Source organism: Hippopotamus amphibius, chromosome 7, assembly GCF_030028045.1.
Source record: "Hippopotamus amphibius kiboko isolate mHipAmp2 chromosome 7, mHipAmp2.hap2, whole genome shotgun sequence".
Lineage (NCBI taxonomy): Eukaryota > Metazoa > Chordata > Mammalia > Artiodactyla > Hippopotamidae > Hippopotamus > Hippopotamus amphibius.
The window spans coordinates 90,710,749-90,733,610 of record NC_080192.1 but is presented as its reverse complement, the minus strand read 5'-3'; the positions used below and the strand labels follow the sequence as shown (position 1 = coordinate 90,733,610).

The following is a 22,862-nucleotide window of genomic DNA, read 5'->3' as shown; positions in this document are numbered from 1 at the left end:
GGAAGTCCAACTCTTCCTTGAAGAGAAACCAGGAATAAATATTCAATTTACTCAAATGCATTTTTGGTATATATTGAAATCATATTTTTTTCTTTGACCGACTAATACAGTGAAATGCATTACAAAAGATATTTTAATATTGGGCCATATGCATTTCTGGTTACACTTGGTTGTGATATGTTATTATTTTGATATAGAGCTGAATTCTGTTTTCTGTATTTTATTCAGAAATTTAGCATCAGTATTCATAATTGTGATTGGGCTGCTATTGTCCTTTTTATGACTACCTTTACTTACAGTATTTTTTATAATTTTTTTTTACGTTTAGATTATTGCTTCTAGAGTTAATGCGATGTAAGGTATAAGGCCAAGATCCGTCTTTTTTTCTACAAGTATTTAGGTGGTGTTTCCAACATCATTTGCTGGATAATCCTTTACTACCAATTTGAAAAGTTAAACTTTTTCACAGACTTGGGTCCATTGCTGGGTTTTCTATTCCAATGCATTGCATTTCTGTCTGTTATTATGCTAGTGCCACATTATTTTAATTAGTTTTAACATCTGGAAGACAAGTCCTTCCTTACTTCTAATCCTGGGTGAAAATCTCCTCGTCTTTAGTGGGTTTTTTCCCCTACTGTGTGCATTTTAAATAACTTTTTTAATGTTCCAAAATATTCCTGGGGTTCTCACTTGAATTGTATGAAAAGTACAGAATAGCCTTAACAAAATGGGATTACATTTTTACTATATCGATTTTCTTACTTAAGGATATATCACTTCTCTTTTATGTCCCCCAGTGAGGTTTTGATGTTTTCTTCAGATCAGTCTCATACAGTGTTCATTAAGTTTATTCCTAGACATTTTAAAGTTTTGCTTCCATCAAGAATGAATTTTTTTTCTGTTGTATTTTCTAAACTATTGTTCACTGTCAAGCAATTAACCTGTAATTTAGGATCCATGGGCTTTTATTAAACTCCATAACATTATTTTTAAAAATCTGCAAGTCAGGGAGATTGTAAGTTACAACAGAACAGGCCTATGCTCCCCAAACAGTTAAGAAATACTGGCTTGGGGAAAACTATTGCTTTGTAAATTTATTTCTTATCCCATCATTTTAATGAAACATTTTATTAAGTCTAATATTTTTCCAGTTAATTTTGGAGTTTTTCTAGTAAAATTGGTTATATTATTTATAATTAATGATAACTTCTGTCCCCTTTTCTAATAGTAATAGCTATTATACCTTCTTGGGTATCTTGGGTTATTTGGGGTTTTTTTGATATTGAGTTGTATGAGCTGTTTGTATATTTTGCATATTAACCCGTTGTCAGTTGCATCATTTGCAAATATTTTCTCCCATTCTGTAGGTTGTCTTTTCAATTTGTTGATGATTTCCTTTGCTGTGCAAAAGCTTTTATATTTGATTAGGTTCCATTTGTTTATTTTTGGTTTTATTTCTTTTACCTAGGGAGATTGATCGTAGAAAACATTACTACAATTTATGTCTGAGAATGTTTTGCCTGTGTTCTCTTCTAGGACTTTAATGGTGTCATGTTATTTAGGTCTTTAAACCATTTTGAGTTTATTTTTGAATATGGTGTGTCTTCTTAGGTATCATTACATTGGCTAAAATTTTCAAACTTGAATGGACTTGTGTTTCACATTTATGTACTTTATTGGATATTGACTTCATAGAGTTTTTTTATCTACTATACTAAAGAATGATTCTTCAATTGCAAGTTTATTAAAACATTTTTATCTGAAATAACTGTTGTTTCATTAAATGCCCTTTTGTCACAAAGAGATAATTATCTTTCTTCTTTCATTTCCTTTGCCCTGTCTATGTGAAAATTTTAAATCAAAAAACTTCCTGATATGAAACCAACTTGAAATCCCTGAAATAAATTTTATTCATCGTGGTTTGTTCTCTTATTATATTTCTGGATTTGATTTAATATAAACCTGAAGATATTGCTTATTAATACTTAATAGTAAGAATAGTCAAGAGTTTCATCTTATACTATCTCTGTCAGGCTTAGAATAAAAGGATTATACATGTGTAGAAAAATGAATTGGCAGTCTTTTCATATGCTGTGAAATCTCTTAACTAATACAAAAAGCATAAGTTTGTTCAAGGTTTGATAGAACTCAGAGGAAAACCACCGAAGCCTATACCGTATTGAAGAGGTTATCTGACAGTCATCACAAAATCCTGTATGACTGTTGTCTTTATCATATTTCCCACCTTGAGAAGTGGTAGAAGTTCCCAGTGTACTGATATTTTAATTTTATAACATACCTTTTTAATTTTCAAAATCTCTTCTGTATCCGTGGTTATATCCCTTTTCCAACATTCATGTAAAGTATTTTTGTCTCTTGTTGCCCCATTCAGATTACTCAGTGGATTCTCTCTTCAATGTATTCATCAGTTCTCTTTTGTATAATTGTTTTGTTTTATGATATATTATTTTATTATTTTACTATTATCAATTCCTTCCTTTGGATTATCTTTTATTTCAGCTCTTTTTCTGAATTGAAATTCTTTATATTTTATTATTTCTTGTTTAATAATAAAAGCTATTATGAATATAAATTATATTCTAAATCTCATCCTTATTGAATCTCACATGCTCCAATATGTACTATTCTCATTATTAATTTCTAAGTAGTTCATTTCTCATTATTGTTTATTTATAATCTTAGGTTTCATATTAAATTATTTATAAAATTTCCACATGATTTTTGATTTTTTTATACTTTTCTCAATTTCTAAAGTCATTGCATTTTTCAGAAAACATGGTTTATATAATTTCTATTTTTTAAATTAATTTTTTTGGTGGACTAGTATATGAATAGATTTTACTTATCATTCATGGATGTTAGAAAATATGTATAATAAAAGTTTTATATATTAATATATTGATTAAATATATTAAATATTTTATATTTTTGTTTACTTGATCTGTGAAGCCAAATATTTTCAACTTTCCACCATGACTGCATTATTTGAATTTTCAGCACATTGCCTTATAATTTATACTGTATTATTTAGCTCACATGTGTTTTTATTAGGGAATATATTTCTAATCAGTGTAAAATAAACTTTATCACCTTTAATGTTTTTTAAGTCCTTTGTCCAAAAATATTATAAACTTAAAAATGTTTTGTATTTTCCTACTATGTCTTTGTCCACTGATTTATCTTTTACCCTGGTTTGATATTCAATATTTTAATATTCCCCATTGATTTGAAAAGAATAATTTGAAAAAGTATAATTTAATTCTTCTTCTAGTAACAGTTTCCAATGAATGCTTCTTTGTAATGGCAAGAATTAAGTAATATCTTTTTATTCTCCTGGCTTAGTTTATTAAGAAATATGTTCATCGCTTCATAACTACATACCCATACCCACACGTATACATAGTTCATTTCAAGTAAAGTTTTTTTAAATTTATTTTTAAAATTTCTCGGTTAGCTGAGTCTTTTTTCAGGTAAAGTTTTTTCTGAGGGGTATGTGAATATTCAGCTTTCTAAGTCTCAACTTATTTGAGAATTGTTGTTATTCACCTCTAGGTAAATATTTTAATTGAACTTTAATTGTAAAGTTCTTATATCCTGAGTATCTTTTTCCCTAAATTTACTAGAGACAGTGATACAATGTTAACTTGCATGTATTCTGTTCTATATTGCATATAGAAAAAGGAGAAATGCCTATTTACTACATTTCTCCTATGTTTTCCTCTCCTGGATGCTTGTAAAAAAATGTTTCCTTTGTCTTTGGAATTAAAAAAAAGTCAAGAGAGTATATTTTGGTGCAGGGCCATTCATTAATTTTGTATATTACTATATATAGGACTTGATCCATTCCATCTGACACCTTAATAAACGTTGGCTTAGGAATTTTTTCTATTATTTCTTTTATTATTACTTTTCTTCTGCCTGTTCATTGGATTCTTGAATCTACTCAAAATCTCTTTTATACGCTATTATGAGTACAGTTTTTTAATGTCTACCATTTTTCTTTGAGTTCTTGGAGGGTCTGGTTTGGTCATTCACTAATTTAAGTTTTTCTGTTTTTGTTTTTTGCAGTATTCAACTTACTGTTCACTGTTTCCATTGCATTTTTTTTTTATTGTGGTAAAATATACATACCATAAAGCTTAACAAAATGTTAAGCATACCATGTGGTGGCAGTAAGTTGTGCAACCGTCAGCACTTTCCATCTCCAGAACTTTTTCATCATCCCACACTGAAATTCTCCCCAGTCCCTAGTAACCTCTATTCTACCATCTATCTCTATGGATTTGTCTGTTCTAGGTATTTCATAGACGTGGAATGACACAATTTTTGTCTTTTGTGTCTGGCTTATTTCACTTAACATGCCTTCAAGGTCCATTCATGTTGTAGCATGTATCAGAATATCATTCACTTTTAATTTTGTTCATCCATTTATCTGTCAATGGATATTTGAGTTGTTTCCATCTTTTGGCTGTTGTGAATAATACTGCTATGAACATTAGCATGTAAATACCTATTCAAGTCGCTGCTTTAAATTATTTTAGCATACACTGGAAGCGGAATTGATGGATTATATATTTATTTATTTATTTGTTTATTTTATTGGCTGTGTTGGGTCTTCGTTGCTGCACACGGGCTTTCTCTAGTTGCGGCGAGTGGGGGCTACTCTTCATTGTGGTGCATGGGCTTCTCATTGTGGTGGCCTCTCTTGTTGCAGAGCATGGGCTCTAGGCGCATGGGCTTCAGTAATTGTGGCACATGGGCTCAGTAGTTGTGGCTCATGGGCTCTAGTGCACAGGCTCAATAGTTTTGGCGCATGGGCTTAGTTGCTCCACAGCATGTGGTATCTTCCTGGGGCAGGGATCAAACCATGTCCCCTGCATTGGCAGGCAGATTCTTACCCACTGCGCCACCTAGGAAGTCCCGATGGATTATATAGTAATCCTGTGTTTAATTTTTTGAGGAACCATGATAGTGTTTTCCACAGTGGCTGCACCATTTTACATTCCTACCAACAATGCATAGGGCTTCCAGTTTTTCCACGTCCTTATTGATACTTATTACTTTCTGTTTTTTTTTTTAATTGAGGTAACATTGGTTTATAACATATACATTACATTTGTACAACATATATTTCTACTTCTGTGTACACTACAGCACGCTCACCCCTAGAAATTTAGTTTCTGTTCATCACCATATTGACCCTCTTTACCCATTTCACATTCCCCCCAATACCTTCCCCTCTGATAACTACTCTGTTCTCTGTACCTTTTTGTTTGTTTTTGGTTTGATGTATTCACTTCTGGCAGTGGTGAGGCAGGGGGCGTTGTTTGTTTGACTTTTAGATTCCACGTATAAGTGAAATCACACAGCATTTGCCTTTCTATATATGACTCATTTCACTTAACATAATACCCTCGAGGTCCATCCATGTTGTTGCAAATAGCAGGATTTCATCTTTTTATGGCTGAGTAGTATTCCATTGTGTGTGTGTGTCTGTATGTCTGTGTGTGTGTCTGTGTGTGTGTGTACCACATCTTCTTTATCCATTCATCCATTGACAGGCACTTAGATTGTTTCCATATATTGGCTATTGTAAACACTGCTATGATGAGCATAGGGGTGAATGTGTCTTTTCAAATTAGTGTTTTCATATTCTTTGGATAAATACCCAGAAGTCTACTAGCTGGACATATGGTAACTCTATTCTTAAATGTTTTAGGAAACTCCATACTGTTTTCCATTAGTGGATGCACCAGTTTACATTCCCATTAGTGTATGAAGGTTCCCTTTTCTCTGCAGCCTTTCCAACACTTTTTATTTCTTGCTTTTTTGATAATATCCATTCTAACAGGCATGAGGTGATATTTCATTATGATTTCAATTTGCAATTCCCTAATAATTAGTGATGTTGAACATCTCTTCATGTGCCTATCTACGAGGGTGAGTCAAAAATTATTCACACTCTGGCTGTAGAGTTTATTTTAAATAACTTTTAGAAAAGGCAAATACATCATTTTTCAACATAATCTCCTTGCTTTGTCAATGGACTTTGACAATAGACTTTGTCCATTTGTCAACAGCTTTCATATTCCCTCATTAAAAAATGTTTTAGGCTGAGCTGTAAGCCACGAACGCATCGCTCTTTTCGCTTCTTCATCAGAAGTGAATCTTTGGGGCTTCCTAGCTGGCGCAGTGGTTAAGAATCCACCTGCCAGTGCAGGGAACACAGGTTCGATCCCTGCTCCAGGAAGATCCCACATGCCACGGAGCAACTAAGCCTATGCGCCACAATTATTGAGCCTGCGCTTTAGAGTCCGTGAGCCACAACTATTGAGCCCACATGCTGCAGCTACCGAAGGCCATGCACCTAGAGCCCGTGCTCCGCAGCAAGAGAAGCCACGGCAATGAGGAGCCCGCGCACCACAACAAAGAGTAGCCCCCCCTCACCACAACCAAAGAAAGCCCACGCACAGCAAAAAAAGACCAAACACAGCCAATTTAATTAATTAATTAATTAATTAGTTAATTTAAAAAAAAAGAAGTGAATCTTCATCCTCATAGGGCTGCTTTCAAGGGACCAAACAAGTGAAAGTCCAATGGAGCAAGATCAGGATGATAGGAAGGATGCTTTAACACCTCAAAACGAAGTTTTAGCAGAGTGTCGACAGTGTGGGCAGAAGTGTGCGGACGTGCATTGTCATGCAAGATCACAACACCCTTAGATAGCAGTCCTCTGTGTTTCATCCAAAGTTTAGTCTTCAGCTCTTCAATAAGCTTCTCACTGTAGCAAGCACTGTTGATTGTTGAATCTTTGAGCCATGACTGATTTGCAGATGATTTGCCACATAATCCACTGTCACTTGTCTATTCAACAGAATCATTTCACATGTATGCTCAATGTTGTCATCAGCTGTGGACATGGACGGGCGTCCAGCTCTTTCTTGATTGCTAACACTTGTGCAACCTTCCTTGAACTTCTCTAACCATTCATACACACTTCTCTGAGACAAAACACTCTCTCCATACTACACACAAAGTCTTTGATAAATAATGGCACCAGGTACATCCTCAGATCACAAAAAATGAATTGCTTCACGCTGCTCTTCTTTCATTCAAATCATAAGTGGGGCATCCATTTTTGTTTGCACCACAGTTATAAATGAACTGATGTAACACGTTCACACCTACACAGCAGTGACCAGGGAGACAGTAGCCGTGGATGGAAAGCACTGATAAGACAGTGTGGCCAACAGAAGTTTTAATATAACCAGTGTGGATCATTTTTGACTCACCCTCATACATGTCCTCTTTAGGAAAATGTCTATTCAGATCCTCTGCCCATTTTTAAATTGGGTTGTTTGTTGTTGTTGTTGTTGTTGAGTTGTATGGGTTCTTTATATATTTTGGATATTGAATCTTTATCAGATATGAAGCTTTTTAGTTTGATGTAGTCCCATTTCTTGATTTTTGGTTTTGTTTCCTTTGCCTGGGGATACATGCTTAGAAAGATATTGCTAAGACCAATGGCAAAGAGCATACTGCCTATGTTTTCTTCTAGGAGTTTTATGGTTTCAGGTCTTACATTTAAGTTTTTAATCCCTTTAATCTGTTGTTGTTTTTTCCTTTTATAACAGCCATCCCAAAGGGTATGAAATGGTATCTCATTGTAGTTTTCCTTTGTATTTCCCTAATGATTAGAGATCTTGAGCATCTTTTCATGTGCTTCTTGGCACATTCATATATCTTCTTTGAAGAAATGTCTATTCAAGTCCTTTGCCATTTTTTTAATTGGGCTGTTTTTTATTGTTGTCTTTGAGTTCTAAGAGTTCTTTAAATATTCTGGATATTAACCCCTGATTAAATATATGATTTACAAATATTTTCTCCCATTCTGTGGGTTACCTTTTCACTCTTGATGGTGTCTTTTAATGCAAAAAGTTGTTTAATTTTGATGAATCCAATTTGTCTACTTTTTTTCTTCTGCTGCCTTGCACTTTTGGTTTTATATTTCAAGAAATCATTGCCAAATCCAGTGTCATAAAGCTTTTCCTCTTTGTTTTTTCTAAGAGTTTTATAGTTTTAGCTCTTACATTTAGGCCCTTGATCCATTTTGAGTTAATTTTTGTTTATGGTTTGAAATAAGGGTCTAATTTCACTATATTGAAAATGGATATTCAGTTTTCATGACACCATTTGTTGAAAACACTGTCTTTTCCCCCATTAAATGGTTGGCACCTTTGTCAAAAATCACTTGACCATATATGCAGAGTTTTATTTCTGGCCCCTCTATTCTGTTCCATTGACCTGTACATCTGTCCTTATGCTAGTACCATACTGTTTTGATTACTGTGGCTTTGTAACAAGTTTTGAATCTCCCAACTTTTGTTCTTTTCAAGACTGTTTTGGCTATTTAGGTTCCCTTGAGATTCCATGTGAATTTTAGGATTTTTTCTTTTTTTTTTTAAGCTTTTTATTGGAATATAATTGCTTTACACTCTTGTACCAGTTTTTGAGGTACACCAAAGTCAGTCACCTGCAGGGATAAGTTTTTCTGTTTCTGCAAAATGTCATTGGAATTTTGACAGAGATTGCATTGAATCTGTAGATCACTTTGAGTAGTATTGTCATCTTAATAATATTGAGTCTTCTGATCCATGAACATAGGCTGTCTTTCCATTTATTTGTGCTTTCTTTAATTTCTTTCATTAATGTTTTATAGTTTTTAGTGCCATTGCATTTTTTAACTGACAAATAATACCTTTCAACCCTATGAATATTTTTCTGATCCTGAAATTTTTGTGTGTGTATGTATGGGGGCACACCCATTATTGTGTTAGAGATTATATCTTTATCATGAAATAAATTAGAATTGTTTTATGTGGCCCCCTTTTTCATATATGAGTTTACTTCAAAGGGGAAATTTTCTCAACTTTATTAAATTGGTCCTCTTCTTTCCATCTTATGAGAATCTTCCTTAGTAGAGTGACTCAAAAGAGGAACAACTAGGTTTTTCAGTACTGGGATTTGGGATGCCTTTTGTAAGAGATCATGTAAATCTTTGTTGAAAATGTGAAGATCACAGGAAAAGAAGATGGGAAATTTTATATGTAGTGTAATTTATTTTTGAAAAAGGTAGAGACCCAGTAGTGTATACCAAGGTAAGGGGGAAGCTTATGCCAAAGGAAAATGGTCAGGTGTAGATGTTGGATCACGGTGTTAAGAACCTATCTCACCACCAACCACAGGCTTTTTTCCTTGCGTCATGGAATTCCAGGCTGATGGGTTCTTCCCTTACCCTGATCTCAGCAGCTCTACATTTTTGCAGGAATTCTTCCAAATGTCTGCCATATGTATGACAACCTTACCAATTTTCCAGCAATGAAAAACATTTTCCCCCTGTCATACTAGTTTAGCTGTTTCTACAGCATTTTGGAAAGAAAAGGGGAGGTTAAAATATGCAGACCCAGATCACTATTTTTAACTGAAAGTTTCACCATCTAAACTTTGTAAGATGAAAAAAACAAAGCACAACCAAACAACTATGGGTCAAACAATTATTATGTCCTATCCAACCCACTGGCCTCACTTCACTGCTAAGAAAATCATTCTCAGAGAGACTGAGTTATTTGCCTAAATTCATGGAAGTAGTCAATGGCAGTAGAATTTTTTTTAACTCACAAAATTAACATTAAAAAATTTTTTTTTCTAGTTCTTTACATAGCCTACCCTATTCACTGTATCTGTATGTATGCTGCTGTCTTGTTTCTTATCTGTGGAATAATTAAATGGTAGCAACCACTATATATATATGTGCAAATGCATAAATACATATGCATTTGTGTGTGTGTATATATATTCTTTTATTAATGGCTTATTATGTACCAATAACCTAGAATACTTTTTTCAACTATAATAAGAGAAAATGATAATACCTACCTTGTAAGGTTGTTATGGAAATTATATTATTTATTAAGTTTTATGTGGATGGGGATACTGAGTCAGAGAAGGCTCAAGGTCACCCTGCCATAAAAGTGTAGGAACCTGAATTTAAGCCCAGGAAGCATGGCCCCAGTGTCCACACTCTTAATCACTACACTATAGGGTTTCCCACAATTTTACTACTAGATAGAGTTTTAAATTAAAAACAAACCTAAGCATATACAACTCACCACCCCAAACCCTCTAACTTCTTCCAGAAAGCAGTTCCATGAAGCCTGTACCCTTTACACATTTTATCTTCGTAGCCTTTTAACAATGTCAGCTTGAAAATCCTCCTCACAAAGAGGTACAGAGGTAGGACCAGCATTTTGCGGATGGGTTAAGAGGTTAAGCATCTCGTTTATTGCTTAAGGAGCTGGAGTGAAAGCCAAGAACACTTGGCTCAAACTGCTGAGTGGAAACCAAGAGACCACACTTCTTCTGTCCCTCAGTCAGCCTTTGGTTTGGTCGAGAGTGTGGTTTTGCCATCAGTATCACAGGGGAAAATGACATATTCTGAATACATCACTTGATTCCTGGAGCAGAATGATTACAGGCTGTCATTACCAAGAGACATAGTTCTAAAAACTTTTTCTAAATTTAAAAATAGCAAGAGAGAAGAAGAGTCTTCAGATACTTTGTGCTTAAAAGCACCTGGATTCATTCCATTTTAAAGTACTATTCATTCACGTACAGGAAGATTAGATGGCAATATTAAGAGAAATGGAGGGGAGCATTTATTTATTCTCTTGTCCTGTTGACTGAGACATAATGTCATGGGGTCTGAGTCCATGGGAAAGGGCTCTGTTTCTTCATCTTTAAAATGAATATAAGGATCATCCCTACCTCGTAGAACTGTTGGAAGGATTAGCAAAGCCAGACACATAGTAAATGGTGTTGTTACTATTGTGGTTGTTGTTGGGGTTTTGACAAAGAGCTAAGGAATCACCCCAGATTCTCCTGGACACACCCCACTCAAATCATCACAGCATAGCCAAGGATAATTCAGTGAGTCCCCAGCTCTCCGTGCCTCACATCCTTCTCTGAAGTTTTTAACCTTTGGCCAGTCTATCGCTATATAGAGGGATACGGATAGAAAAGACTGCTTGAGCACGAAGCCAGATAAAAGTTATTGTTTCCTTTGTCTAATGGTTCTAGCAAGACTTCCTCCAGACAGGAGCACCCAGATAGTGTCTTTAGAGGAAGTTTGTCTAAGGGGTTCTCGTATTGAATTACAATGATGGTAAAAAGAAACCCACCTTGAAGCAATTCAGTAGGTCTGGAAATGGACTGACATGTGAGAGTAGAGTGGTCCAGCACTTCTCACACTCTCCCTCTGGAAAACCCTTGTTAGTAGAATAAAGTAAAGGCATAGCCCTGAAGTCCTAGGGTAGAGTTTGAGTGGCTCATAGAAAGCAAGAAATTTCTTCAACATCCTTTCATCTTAAAAATGTATGTGCATTTGTATTCTATTCTATAATATACCAATGGTTGATTATACATAAAAATTATGTTGAGTCCTTTCTCAAATTTTGGAGTACAATTTATGCCCCGGGGGGGGAAAAGAAATACATACACACACACACACACACACACACATATATCTTCTGTGTCTCTGTGCATAATACACTGTGTGTATACCAAGTTTGAATGCCACAGATATAGTAGAGACAACACAGACTTTGTACCATGACCAGCCTGGGTTCCAGTCTGGGCTCCACCAGCATGTGCATTTTTTCAAATATGTAATGAAAATAATAAACATCATATGGTGGTGTTGAGAAGCTTTGTGAACTTATGCGTGGAAAGAGCCTAGCAGAGACCTTGGCCCAGCATAGAAACACAGGAAATATTACTTCCTTTCCTCGCCTACTATCCCTCATGTGGCACATACATATATAAAGGATAAAATCTGTCTGGATGAAGCCAGCAAGGCAAACTTCAGAAATAGTGGAATCAAACGATGGTGGAATTCTCATATTCGAAGCTGGATAGACAAAACCAACAAATTTTCTGTGACCAAACAACAACAACAACAAAAACCACTATTGGCCAACATTTGGCCTGTCCATCACCTCCCAGCCCCTTGGCCTCCAGGGTGGGGACCTGAGCTTTAGATTTAGTGCTGCCTTTGATGGGCTCAGAATTCCTCCTGGTGAACTGAGGTTCAGCATTTTGCTACTTACCCTTAATGATTTTTTTAAATTATTAAATATTTGAATATGGCAAAAGTATACCAAAAAAGGATAGTAAACACTGGTTATCCACCACCAAGCTTCTGAAATAAAATGTTACAGGTATTGACACCTCCCCCCCCTTCCCATATGGTATGTATTTTTCTTGAACTTGCTTTTTACACTTATATTTTTGAAACGTTTTTCTGTGTAGATACATGTAACTACACTTGGTATACTTTCTATTGCACTGCAATAATGTACCACCATGTACTAATCTATTCTCTTATTAATGGACAACTAGTTTGTTTCTAATGTTTTGCTTTTATAAACAAAGTTGCAATGAACATTCTTATACCCTTCTCCCAGAAGGTGGTAAGCAAAATTTCTCTTATATAGCAATATATAACTAGGGATTGAATTTCTAGGTCTTTGGTATGTGAATGTGTAACCTCACTAGGCATGATTTAATTGCTCTGCAAAAGGGCTGCACCAATTTACATTCCCAATGGTGATTTACAAGAGTTTTAATTTCCCCATATCCTACCAACATCTTGTATGATCCTCCAATTCTTCTCAAACAGATGTGCCCACATTTGACTTGTGGGTTGGATTATCTGGTGTGGACCTAGTATACTCCTACCTACTGCTACCTCCAGCCCAGTGCTGCTCCAAAGTGTGATAAGGAAGTCCTCTCTTTGGAGAGAACTGTAGCCTTCTCCAGCCACACCAAAACAGCAGACTCTTGTCTATCATCTACTCTAGGGCTGTCTACTTTCAGCTTCCATCTGAGAAGGTGACTCTGGACTCCTCATTCTCTGTTGCACAGGATTTGTCAGAGTGCCACTTTATGTTATATCCCTCCAAACGCTCATTGTGGTCAGTAGTACTAAGATCAGATACATCAGCCTGACCATCTTAGATGCCACCAGCACCAGGAGAGACTCAGTCACTGTTGAACTAAGAGCAGCCTGGAGCTAAAGGTTCTCATGGGATAAAGATATATATTTGGGCAACCCTGACTATAGAGCCTACTTTCCACCACTCCCATCTCCTGCAAAATATGACTCAACTGGGGAAAAGGGTTAGTGATGGGGAAGGACTTACAGGGATTTGTTTCAAAAGCCAAGTGGTGCCATAGGAAACTGCATGGTAAAAACCACTGCGCAAATGAGTAAGCAGCCAAAACAGAGCTGTGTACAGAGGAGTTTGATTGGACAAATTCATCACATTGCCCTGTGATTAAACCATTGCTCCTGTCCTTTATGCCAGGACACCTTAGGAATTTGGAAATTCCTTGATGGGCTCCTCTTAGTGAACTTCAGTTACTGGCCTGCACTTGACCCTGTGTCACATTGTGGACTACTTCTGTCTGCCAAGGGTGGCCTCTCCTGTTCCCAGCAGATTCCCAGGTTCTGTTTCGGTTTCAACCACTGGTCCCCACATAAAATCAGATGCAGGACTGAGCTGGAAGGAAGAACTTATAATTGCACACCTTCACTTTACATTTGAGAAATCTAAAGTTGACATGTGTCAGAAGTGGTAGAACTAGGATTCAATCCCAAATCTGTCTTCCTCCAAAGTGCATGCTCTTGTGAATGGCACTGAAGCCATGGGAAAAATGAGATTGCCTTGTAAGACAATGTAGGTGTAAGAATAAGGGGATCTGCGTTCTGAGGCTCTCAAATCTTTAGAGTTCTAGAAGAGAAGGAAAAGCCTACACAGAAATATGAGGAAGAACAACTGATGTGGAAGATAGAGGATGCTGTAATGGAAGTCAAGAGAAGAAAGCATTTTACATTGAGAGAGAGGTTAACAGTGTCTGCTGCTGTAAGAGGGTGAGTAAGAGGAAGCCAGAAAAGTGACCACTGGGTTGGGAATGTGGAGATCATTGGGGACCTTGACAAAGACCATTTCAGCAGAATTGTTGAGACAAAAGGCATTGCAAAAGGGTTAAAAGGTGAGGGCTTTCAATTTTAAATGACATGTTTAGCTCTTTTTCTTGCAAAAAAGCACCCCAAATCTGGAGAAAGTCAAACAAAACCACAAATTTGAGGAAATTAAGAAACATTTAAACCATAAGAACACTATAGGTGAGGACAGAAAGAATACAGGGAGTGGCAAGTGGTGTAAGCAGTGTGGAGAAAAGTCCAATGTAATCCTGAAAAAGAGATATTGAAGAGGCACTAGCCTTGTAGCCTTGCAGAACCTTGGAAATCTCAAAACCGGGAACCATCAGGTACTGCAGAAGGCAAGGAAGAGATACAGGGTGAAGACTGGAATAGGTTTAAAAGTTTATCTAAGGATCGTTTCAACCTTCAGAACTACTCGCTTCCACTACAATTTGAAAATTACCCCTAGCTCCACTAGAAAAGAGAAGTATATTCTCTCACAAAATTAAACATGAATGGTTTCATGGACAGACACCAGGCATGGGAGATGATGGAGAGGTGCATAAAAAATGTTGCCACTTCTGACCTTCCCCCTCGTCAATTCCAGAACCAACACCTAAGGAAAGAGTTTGAAAGCTACTTCTTTGTAGAAATAAATATTTCAGAGGGGGGGAAATGTGCATACACTGATATTTGAGGGTCCTCAACAAAAAATCCTGTTGACAAAAGCTGATCACCCACCAATTGGCATGCCCCACCATGCACACACAGCACACGGAGCTTCCAACAAATCTCGGTCTCGCTCATTCGCTATGAACAGATAAAGAGTCAAAGATCACTTCACATTTGAAATCTTTACCAGAAAATATTGGGAAGGGAGTACTCTTTCAAGAAGTTGTGTTTTGAAGAGAAATGCACATGAATTGGTCAATAGCTAGAGGGAGATGTGGGGTCACAGAGGATTTATTTTGTTAAGGTGAAAGATGCCAGAGTATATTTATGTGCTGGTAATCATCTCCAGTATTTTTCTTCCTGACTTGAAACCAATGTGCAGTCACAGATATTTAGAAACAGGCTTTACAGTATGTCTGCTTCTAGTTAGGATATAGAAGGATGTGAAAAACCTTCATTTCCATGGTCAACCAGAAAAGTCCAGACTAAATAAAATTCATTGGTTCTCTGGGGCTAGCAGACACACACACAGGAGGCACTGATGAGCTGAATTAGAAACAAGCCCCTTGGAGCTGAGCAGAGATCTGCAGAAGCTTCCATACTTGGAGGTGGATTCCTGATCTGGGTAGGGAAATTGGAAATGTAGGTCAGCCACGGACAAAGACTTTTCAGGCATGAGGGAAATTCAGCTGAATCTTAGACAACAATGTGTGCCAGAGGGATGGGTTATCTGAAAGAATCCCAATGAAAAAAGAAATTTCTCAGCCTAATAGTTTTGCCCTCTCACCCACACCTCTGCATTTTTCAAGAAAGTAGCAGTGGAGGAGTTGCTGAAAAGCAGAGAGAAAATCACTTAATCTCATGGATACCTGTGATGCTTGGATTCTGGAGTCCGAAGGTCAAGCAAAATTATCTGAAGCTGTGCCCAAATCCCTTCCACCTCAAATACAGGAAAGATCACAAAGCCAGGGCAGAGCAGAAGGCTGGGAGTTGGGCTAATAACAGGGAAAACACTCTAATTAAAGCTCTGCCCTAGCCCAAGATCAGTCTAACTCAAGGGAGGATCTAAATATTCAGCCCCCCACCCCAGCTCACAAGATAAAAGGCTTACACTCTGCAATGAGTCAACAAATCAATATTATACTTAAGTTTCCACAGCTTTTTTTAAAAATATGCAGTGTGTGAAATACAAATTAAAAGACTGTGAGACATGAGAAGAAGTATCAAAATGTAATCCAAAATCAAGAAAAAAAAACACAGTAATGGAAGCAAACCACAAATGACTCAATTAATGGAATCAGTAGACAGGGATTTTAAAACAGCGATTATAAACGTATAAAGAATTTACAGGAAAAGGTGAATATAATGGAGGAAGACATGCAATAATAGAAAAAAGAAAGAAAGAAAGAAGGGAGGGAGGGAGGGAGGGAGGAAGGAAGGAAGGAAAGAAAGGAAGGAAGGAAGGAAGGAAGGAAGAAAGAAAGGGAGAAAGGAAGGAAGAAAAAGAAAGAAAGAAAGAAAGAAAGAAAGAAAGAAAGAAAGAAAGAAAGAAAGAAAGAAAGAAAGAAAGAAAGAGAAAGAAAACACCAAGTGAAAACTGTGGACTGAAAAATACAATATCTGCGGAAAATGGATTGATGAACTTAAAAACACAGTAATAGAAATTATCTAAACTGAAGGGAAAAGATGGGAGGGGGTAATGAATCAGATCCTGTTATTTATGGGGTAATATCAAGTGGTCTAATGTAGGTATAATTAGAATACCAAACATGATATTCCACACACAGCTTCAAGAAGCTGAAAGAACCCCAAACAGGACAAATACAAAAAAAAAAAAAAAAATCACCTAAGCACATCACAGCTGAATTCTTGAAAACCAAAATAAAGAGAGAATCTTAAAAGCAGTCAAAGGGGGAGGGAAAAGACATATTACAGAGGAATAACAATGAAAATCACTTACTTTTCACCAGAAAAAAACTACATGCAATCTGGAAGACAAAGGATCAATATCTTAAAAGAGACAAAATGAAAAAAAGTCAATTTAGAATTCTGTATCTAGTGCAAATATCCTTACAATTGAAGGTGAAATTAAGACATTTCTAGAAAGAAAAAAAAAGCTAAGAAAATGTGAGGACTTAGAGAGCTGGGATAGGGAGGGTGGGAGGGAGTCGCGGGAGGGAGGGGATATGGGGATATACGTATAAATACAGCTGATTCACTTTGTTATACAGCAAAAACTGGCACAACAGCATAAAGCAATTATATTCCAACAAAGAGCTTTAAAAAAAAAGCTAAGAGAATCAGCAGCAGCAAATCTGCACTACAAAATTAATTAATTAATTAATTAAATACTAAAAGAATTCTTTAAACAGAGAGAAAATGATACCAGATGTAAACTAAAGCTACATAAAAAAGGAAGGGAGAGTACCAGAAATGATAACTATTTTTTTAATTTCATAAAAAGATGATTATTTAAGACAGAAACAACACTATTTTGGAGTGTATTACATATACAGAAGTAGACTATATGACAACAATAGCAAAAAGGGAATTACATGAAAGTAGAATATTAAAGGGTTTTTCCATTATATGAAAAGTGGCATAATATTAACATGATAGCCTGTCATAAAGTAAGGATAAATAACCATACAGCAACTGGTAAAATGAAACAAAAGGGTGGATATACTATAGATCCTACAGACATGAAAAGAGAATAAAGGAATATTAAGAACAAGATAATAGAAATAAATTCAGCAATTATAATGGAAATTAATAAATACCTGTGCATGTTACTGTATGTCAATTATACCTCACTTTAAAAAAATATAGCAAAAGGGGCTTCCTAGGTGGCGCAGTGGTTAAAAATCCGCCTGCCAATGCAGGGGACAAGGGTTTGAGCCCTGCCCCAGGAATATACCACATGCCGTGGAGCAACTAAGCCTGTGTGCCACAACTATTGAGCCTGCGCTTTAGAGCCCGTGAGCCACAACTGTTGAGCCCATGTGCCGCAACTACTGAAGCCCATGCACCTAGAGCCCGTGCTCCACAACGAGAGAGGCCACAACAATGAGAAGCCCACGCACCACAGCAAAGAGTAGCGCCCGCTCGCCGCAACTAGATAAAGCCCATGTGCAGCAACGAAGACCCAACACAGCCAATTAATTAATTAATTTAAAATATATATATATAGCAAAAGATCTTTGGTTCAACATGCATCTTGATGTCATTAATCACATAGGCCTATTCTTAGGTAAAAATCCCAAAGAGCGCGTCATTGTATACATTGTGAACAAATGATTAGAGTTGGCTGTGGGACTTCATGACTCCAGAGTAACAGCAAAATGTCTTTAATTAATCTTTGCTCTTCTGTTTACTCCATGTGTTTTGTAGCCAACACTGGAGCCCTGAGACATCTGGAAATATTGTGAGTGTAGCATTAGTGGTTAATACTGATGTGTGCTTACTGTATAGTTGAGACCCCAAAACTAAAAACTGCAGGACATTTGAGACGTCAATTCCACAGAAGCTGTTTTACTAGGAGGCAAAAAAGTGGATAATGCAGAGCTGATGTTGGGGTGGTGGAGATTGTTTTTATAGACTGGAAGTGTGGTAGACATTGCCTAACCCCAAGGGGGATTTTGCAATAGGAGCATCACTGGGATACTTGGGCTAAAAAGTTGTTGAAGTGCATCTTGATGTGCTTATGTGCGTTCATCCTTTAATGTTTTCATCAGCAAATATTAAAATGTCACAATACAACTGGAATCCCAGAAAGTAATCTTCAAGAAGTGTACAAAAATCCCCGGGGCAAGAGAAAGCCCAGCAGACACTGTAACTGATTACCCCTCCCCCACCCCACCCCTACAAACCAGGGTAGTGCGGGGTGCATGGTGCATGCTCAATAAATAGTTGTAGAAATGAATGAATGGATGGGTGGGTGGATCCAAACTGGAATTCATTCATTCAACAACAAATCGCTCACTCTATATCCATCAAGTGTTGCAGGGGTTGCAAAAGGAACACAAGACATGTGGCCTGAAAACCCTTAACTTCTAAGTAGGAACACTGGCAGACATGTGAAACCACCAAGGAAAAGAGGAGGCTCTTTAAGAGCAGCCTGTTTTTGTAGGATTCCCAGACGCTCTCATTTCCCAGGAAGATAACATTTCATTTGGTAATAACCAAGTCCTCAGAAAGGAAAGGTTCTTATCACCCCCTTTAAAAGATCTTTCTCCCAATTTTCTTCCATTTCTAAGAGAGCATTAAAAAAAATAGACCCTTTATTAATAGTCCTATTGTCCCAGAATTAAAATGGACCTACAATTTCCATGAAACCATCTGTTTTGTTTGCTTAGATGTTGTGGGAGCTTAGAGAAGGGACATGGAGTAGGGAGGTGGGTGGGGCCATAAGTCATCTGATCTTTTACCAAGTAAGGGTGGCATAAGGGGAGTGTGACCACTGCTTGGGACTAGTGAGCTCATCATATCTTGCCAGACACAAAGCATCAAGGATAAGGACAGTGTCCAAAACAGCCTTTGCTTGTTCTGGTACCAAAAAAATAGAAAGCTCAAGAAAATACTTGGAAAGGAAAGGAAATAGGCTTAGAGAAAACACCCCAGTTCCCAGACTTTTTTTGGCAGGGAAAAAATACAGAGAAGCCAAGGAACCTTTTCCACACCCCCAGTATGCCTTTTTTTGAATCCTCTTTTTAAAGTTTCAGTCTTAACACAGTATTCCAATTTTAGTGTTACCAAAATGTCTCAAACCTCACTAGTCAAAGACCAAAGAAAAGAGCACATTTACTTTTTTTGTTCACATTCATTTTTAATGCCCAAGCTCCACCCACCTAATAGTCAGAAATTATCCCCCTCCCCCATGGCACCTCTCAGCTCCACTGAAGGGTTTCAGGGCACTACCTCTGTGTCCTGGGAACAGACCCCAGTCTTCCTGTCCCAGCCTCACTCTCATATCCCAGCCTCGCCCTCATGCCACCTTGTCATTGCTGTTATCCATGACATGAAACGGCCAACCTACAGGGCAAAGCTGCCCTCTGCCAGGTGCCTGCTAATGCCACCTTCCCCCTCCCTATGGTGGCCTCAGTGGGGGGCTCTGTTCTCATCTTTAACCATCCTTCAAGTGCACAGATATATGCTCTTTCTCATTACCAAACAAGAGAGTTGAAATGAAGCTATGGCTTTTAATGGGATTTATTAAAATTGGGGGGAAGAGGTATGTAAAGAGGTGTAACACAGAGAATGGTTTATAACCCCATGGACCCAGACCTGCCCCACAGTCAGTTACTACCAGGTCAGCTCCTGCCTGGCCTCCATCCACATGGCCAAGTGAGGCTTATTCACTCCTCCCGCCTCGTCAGGAAATATTTTTTTTAAGTCTATAATATTCCAGGTACTGTAGTAGACGCAAAAGATACAGTGGAGACCAAAGCAAACACGGCCCAGCCCTCATGGAATGTGAAGTCTAGAAGTGAAACAAACGAACAAACTAAACTGAACAGATATTTACATAATCAAATGCTGTTAGTTATAAAATGTTCTATGTGCTATAAAAGCAAAAATTGTGGGGTACCATGTAGAAAGTCTAATTGAGGGAGCTAATTTGAATTGGGGAAGTCAAGTGAGGCTACTTTGAGCAATTGATATTTAGGTTGGGATTGAAAGCTGGGGAAGAATTAGCCCAGTGAAGAGCTGGGCAAAGAGGATCCCCAGCCCCCAGGCAGCACTGATGGCAGATGTGAAGTGTCCGTTGGAGAAAGGAGCTTAGGAAGACCAGTGGGACTGAAGTGACGGGAGGGGAGCAGAGTGGTGCAGGATGAGGCTGTCGGGGAGGCAGAGGAGCCATCCCGTGTAGATACGTGAAGGCCATGGCAAGGATTTGAGGTTTTATCCCAAGTGTAATCAATGGCTATGAAGGGTTTCGAGCAGGGGAGTGAATGGTGTGTTTTGGTCCATATTTTAAGAACATTCTGGCAGCCATGTAGAGATTGAATGGAAGGAGGGCAAGAAGACAGTCAAAAGATAGCCAGTGACTTTCCCAATAGTCTAAGTAAGAAATTATGGTGCCCAGACCATGAGGTTGGTAGAAGAGATAAAGAAGTGTCAGTTTCGAGATATGTTTAGAGTACAGCCAATGGAATCTGATGTTAGATTATGTAGAGGAGCAGAAGGAGAGAGGAGACTCAAGGTAGAGGGGGTCAAAGAAGGCTTCCAGTTTCTGATTTGAGCAGCTGGGCACAGCGGCTGTTATTTGAACACTGATAAGACATGCAGACAATAATCAGTATACTTCCCAAAGTCTGAGTTACTTGGCCTTAAATATTCCACCTCAGAAGCATCTGTAGCCTGGGCCAGGGACAGGCTAAACCCTTTTCAGTTTGCCTTTAGTTAATATCTACAACCTAGCAATCCAATCTCCCCCATAACCACCTCATTACATCAGTTTTAACAAAAGCCTTAGTTCTGCATTAGACTTCCTCTTTCAGCAATTACCAGAATAGACCAGTAATAAATTTTATCCATTCATTCATTCATTTATTCAGGAAAGAAACAGTTTATTATAGTGGCTGAGAGCAGGACCTCTGGGTTGAAGTCTCACCTCTGCCACTTAGTAGTGGAGGGGCTTTGGATTACTTCCTTAGCCTCTCTGTGATTCAGTTTCCTTATCTGTGAAATAGAGATGATACTAGTATCTGCCTCAGAGAGCATAAGGCATAAGTGAATGATTTATATGTATCTTTCTAACAGAACTTGATACATTGTAAGTACACAGACGGTGTTAAAAATTGCCATTGCTACTCATTAATTCAAGTTTTACTGAAAACTTCCCACTGTTCTATGCTGCTTTGCAAAGTAGAAGGCTGGGCAGATTTTTTTTGAATCAGGCAGATTTGACCTCAAGCCTCTGCCCTCCTACTTAACTAACCTCTCTGAACCCAAGTTTTCTTACCTATAATATGACGGCAATAATACCCACCTGGGTGGTTATTGTGAGGATGAAGTCAGAAATCTTCGTGCAGGGCCTTGTAGATAGTGGATGCTCAGTGAATATTAGATTCTTTCCCTGCTTCAAAGGAGTTTCCCCACCTAATTTAAATTGTGCATCTCCACCCTCTACCCCTAAAGAAACCCCAGTGGGAGGAAGGGCTTTATGGACTTACTGTTGATGAATGAAGTTTATATTTTTTTTCTGAAACTACACTTTCTTGCCCTTTTCAGCACAGTATGGAGCTATTTAATTGACGGTTACATGAATGTGGACATCTTACATCCCTGAGGGAATGGTTCACGAAGATTCTAATTGGTCCCCAAACCTTCACGTTTTCCACTGCCATCGGAGCGTTTCCCAACACCATAACCCACTTCCTCTTCCTGCCCCACTACCACCTTGAGCACTCAGAGAAAGAAAACATGGGCACCAGCCCATAGAAAACACTCTTGGTTGTCCTGGAAAGTGCAGATTGCCTGGGTCTTAATTTTCAAAGCTGACTACATGGTTTTCTCTGGCACAATTGCTCCGGACGCCTGCCCCTCCTGCCTGCGGTCCTTGTGGTGGCCTTGCCCTGGGTTCTTGGTACCCACCTCTTTCTGGCTCACATGAGCCCTTTGCATCTCGATATAAAGTTGCCTAAGATGCTATGTGTTCCTTCAAGAGTCTTAAGACAAGTCTTTAAGACTCGTTTCCAACGCAGAATGAAAACTTTGTTCTGCTCAGGAAATGGAAAATGTTCACCCGCAGATGGAGATTCCTGATGAAGTGTCCTTTCCCTCAATCCTTGAAATCTCACTTATTCTACACTATGGCTGACCCTACATGGATAATTTACTACAAAGACTTTCCTGCTGATAGGGTTTTGGGGGACTGCTGAGGCAATATAGACTATCCATGGAGACAAGAAAAGACTAATGCATGTGACTCTCAACAGCAAAATAAAAAACGCTCTAATAAGACTAACAGGGTATCTTTGGATTTCAGGGAACAGATCCGTCAAGGCCTAGAAGAACTCCAGAAAGTTCTGCCAGGAGGAGACACTTACATGCATGAAGGATTCGAAAGGGTAATTTTAAAAGAGTTTTAAACTCCAAATGTAGATTGTGATATGGAAACATC

At 37.8% G+C, this 22,862-nt stretch overlaps 1 protein-coding gene across 2 annotated transcripts in view; it reads left to right on the top strand.

The window, feature by feature from the left end:
* The window catches only part of ANTXR1 (ANTXR cell adhesion molecule 1), a 241,284-nt gene that overhangs the window by 36,955 nt on the left and 181,467 nt on the right, over window positions 1-22,862 (top strand). For both annotated transcript variants that reach the window (XM_057741035.1, XM_057741034.1), the window contains exon 4: window positions 22,728-22,809. In XM_057741035.1, coding sequence (XP_057597018.1) covers window positions 22,728-22,809 — 82 coding nt within the window. The remainder of the gene's footprint in view (window positions 1-22,727; window positions 22,810-22,862) is intronic.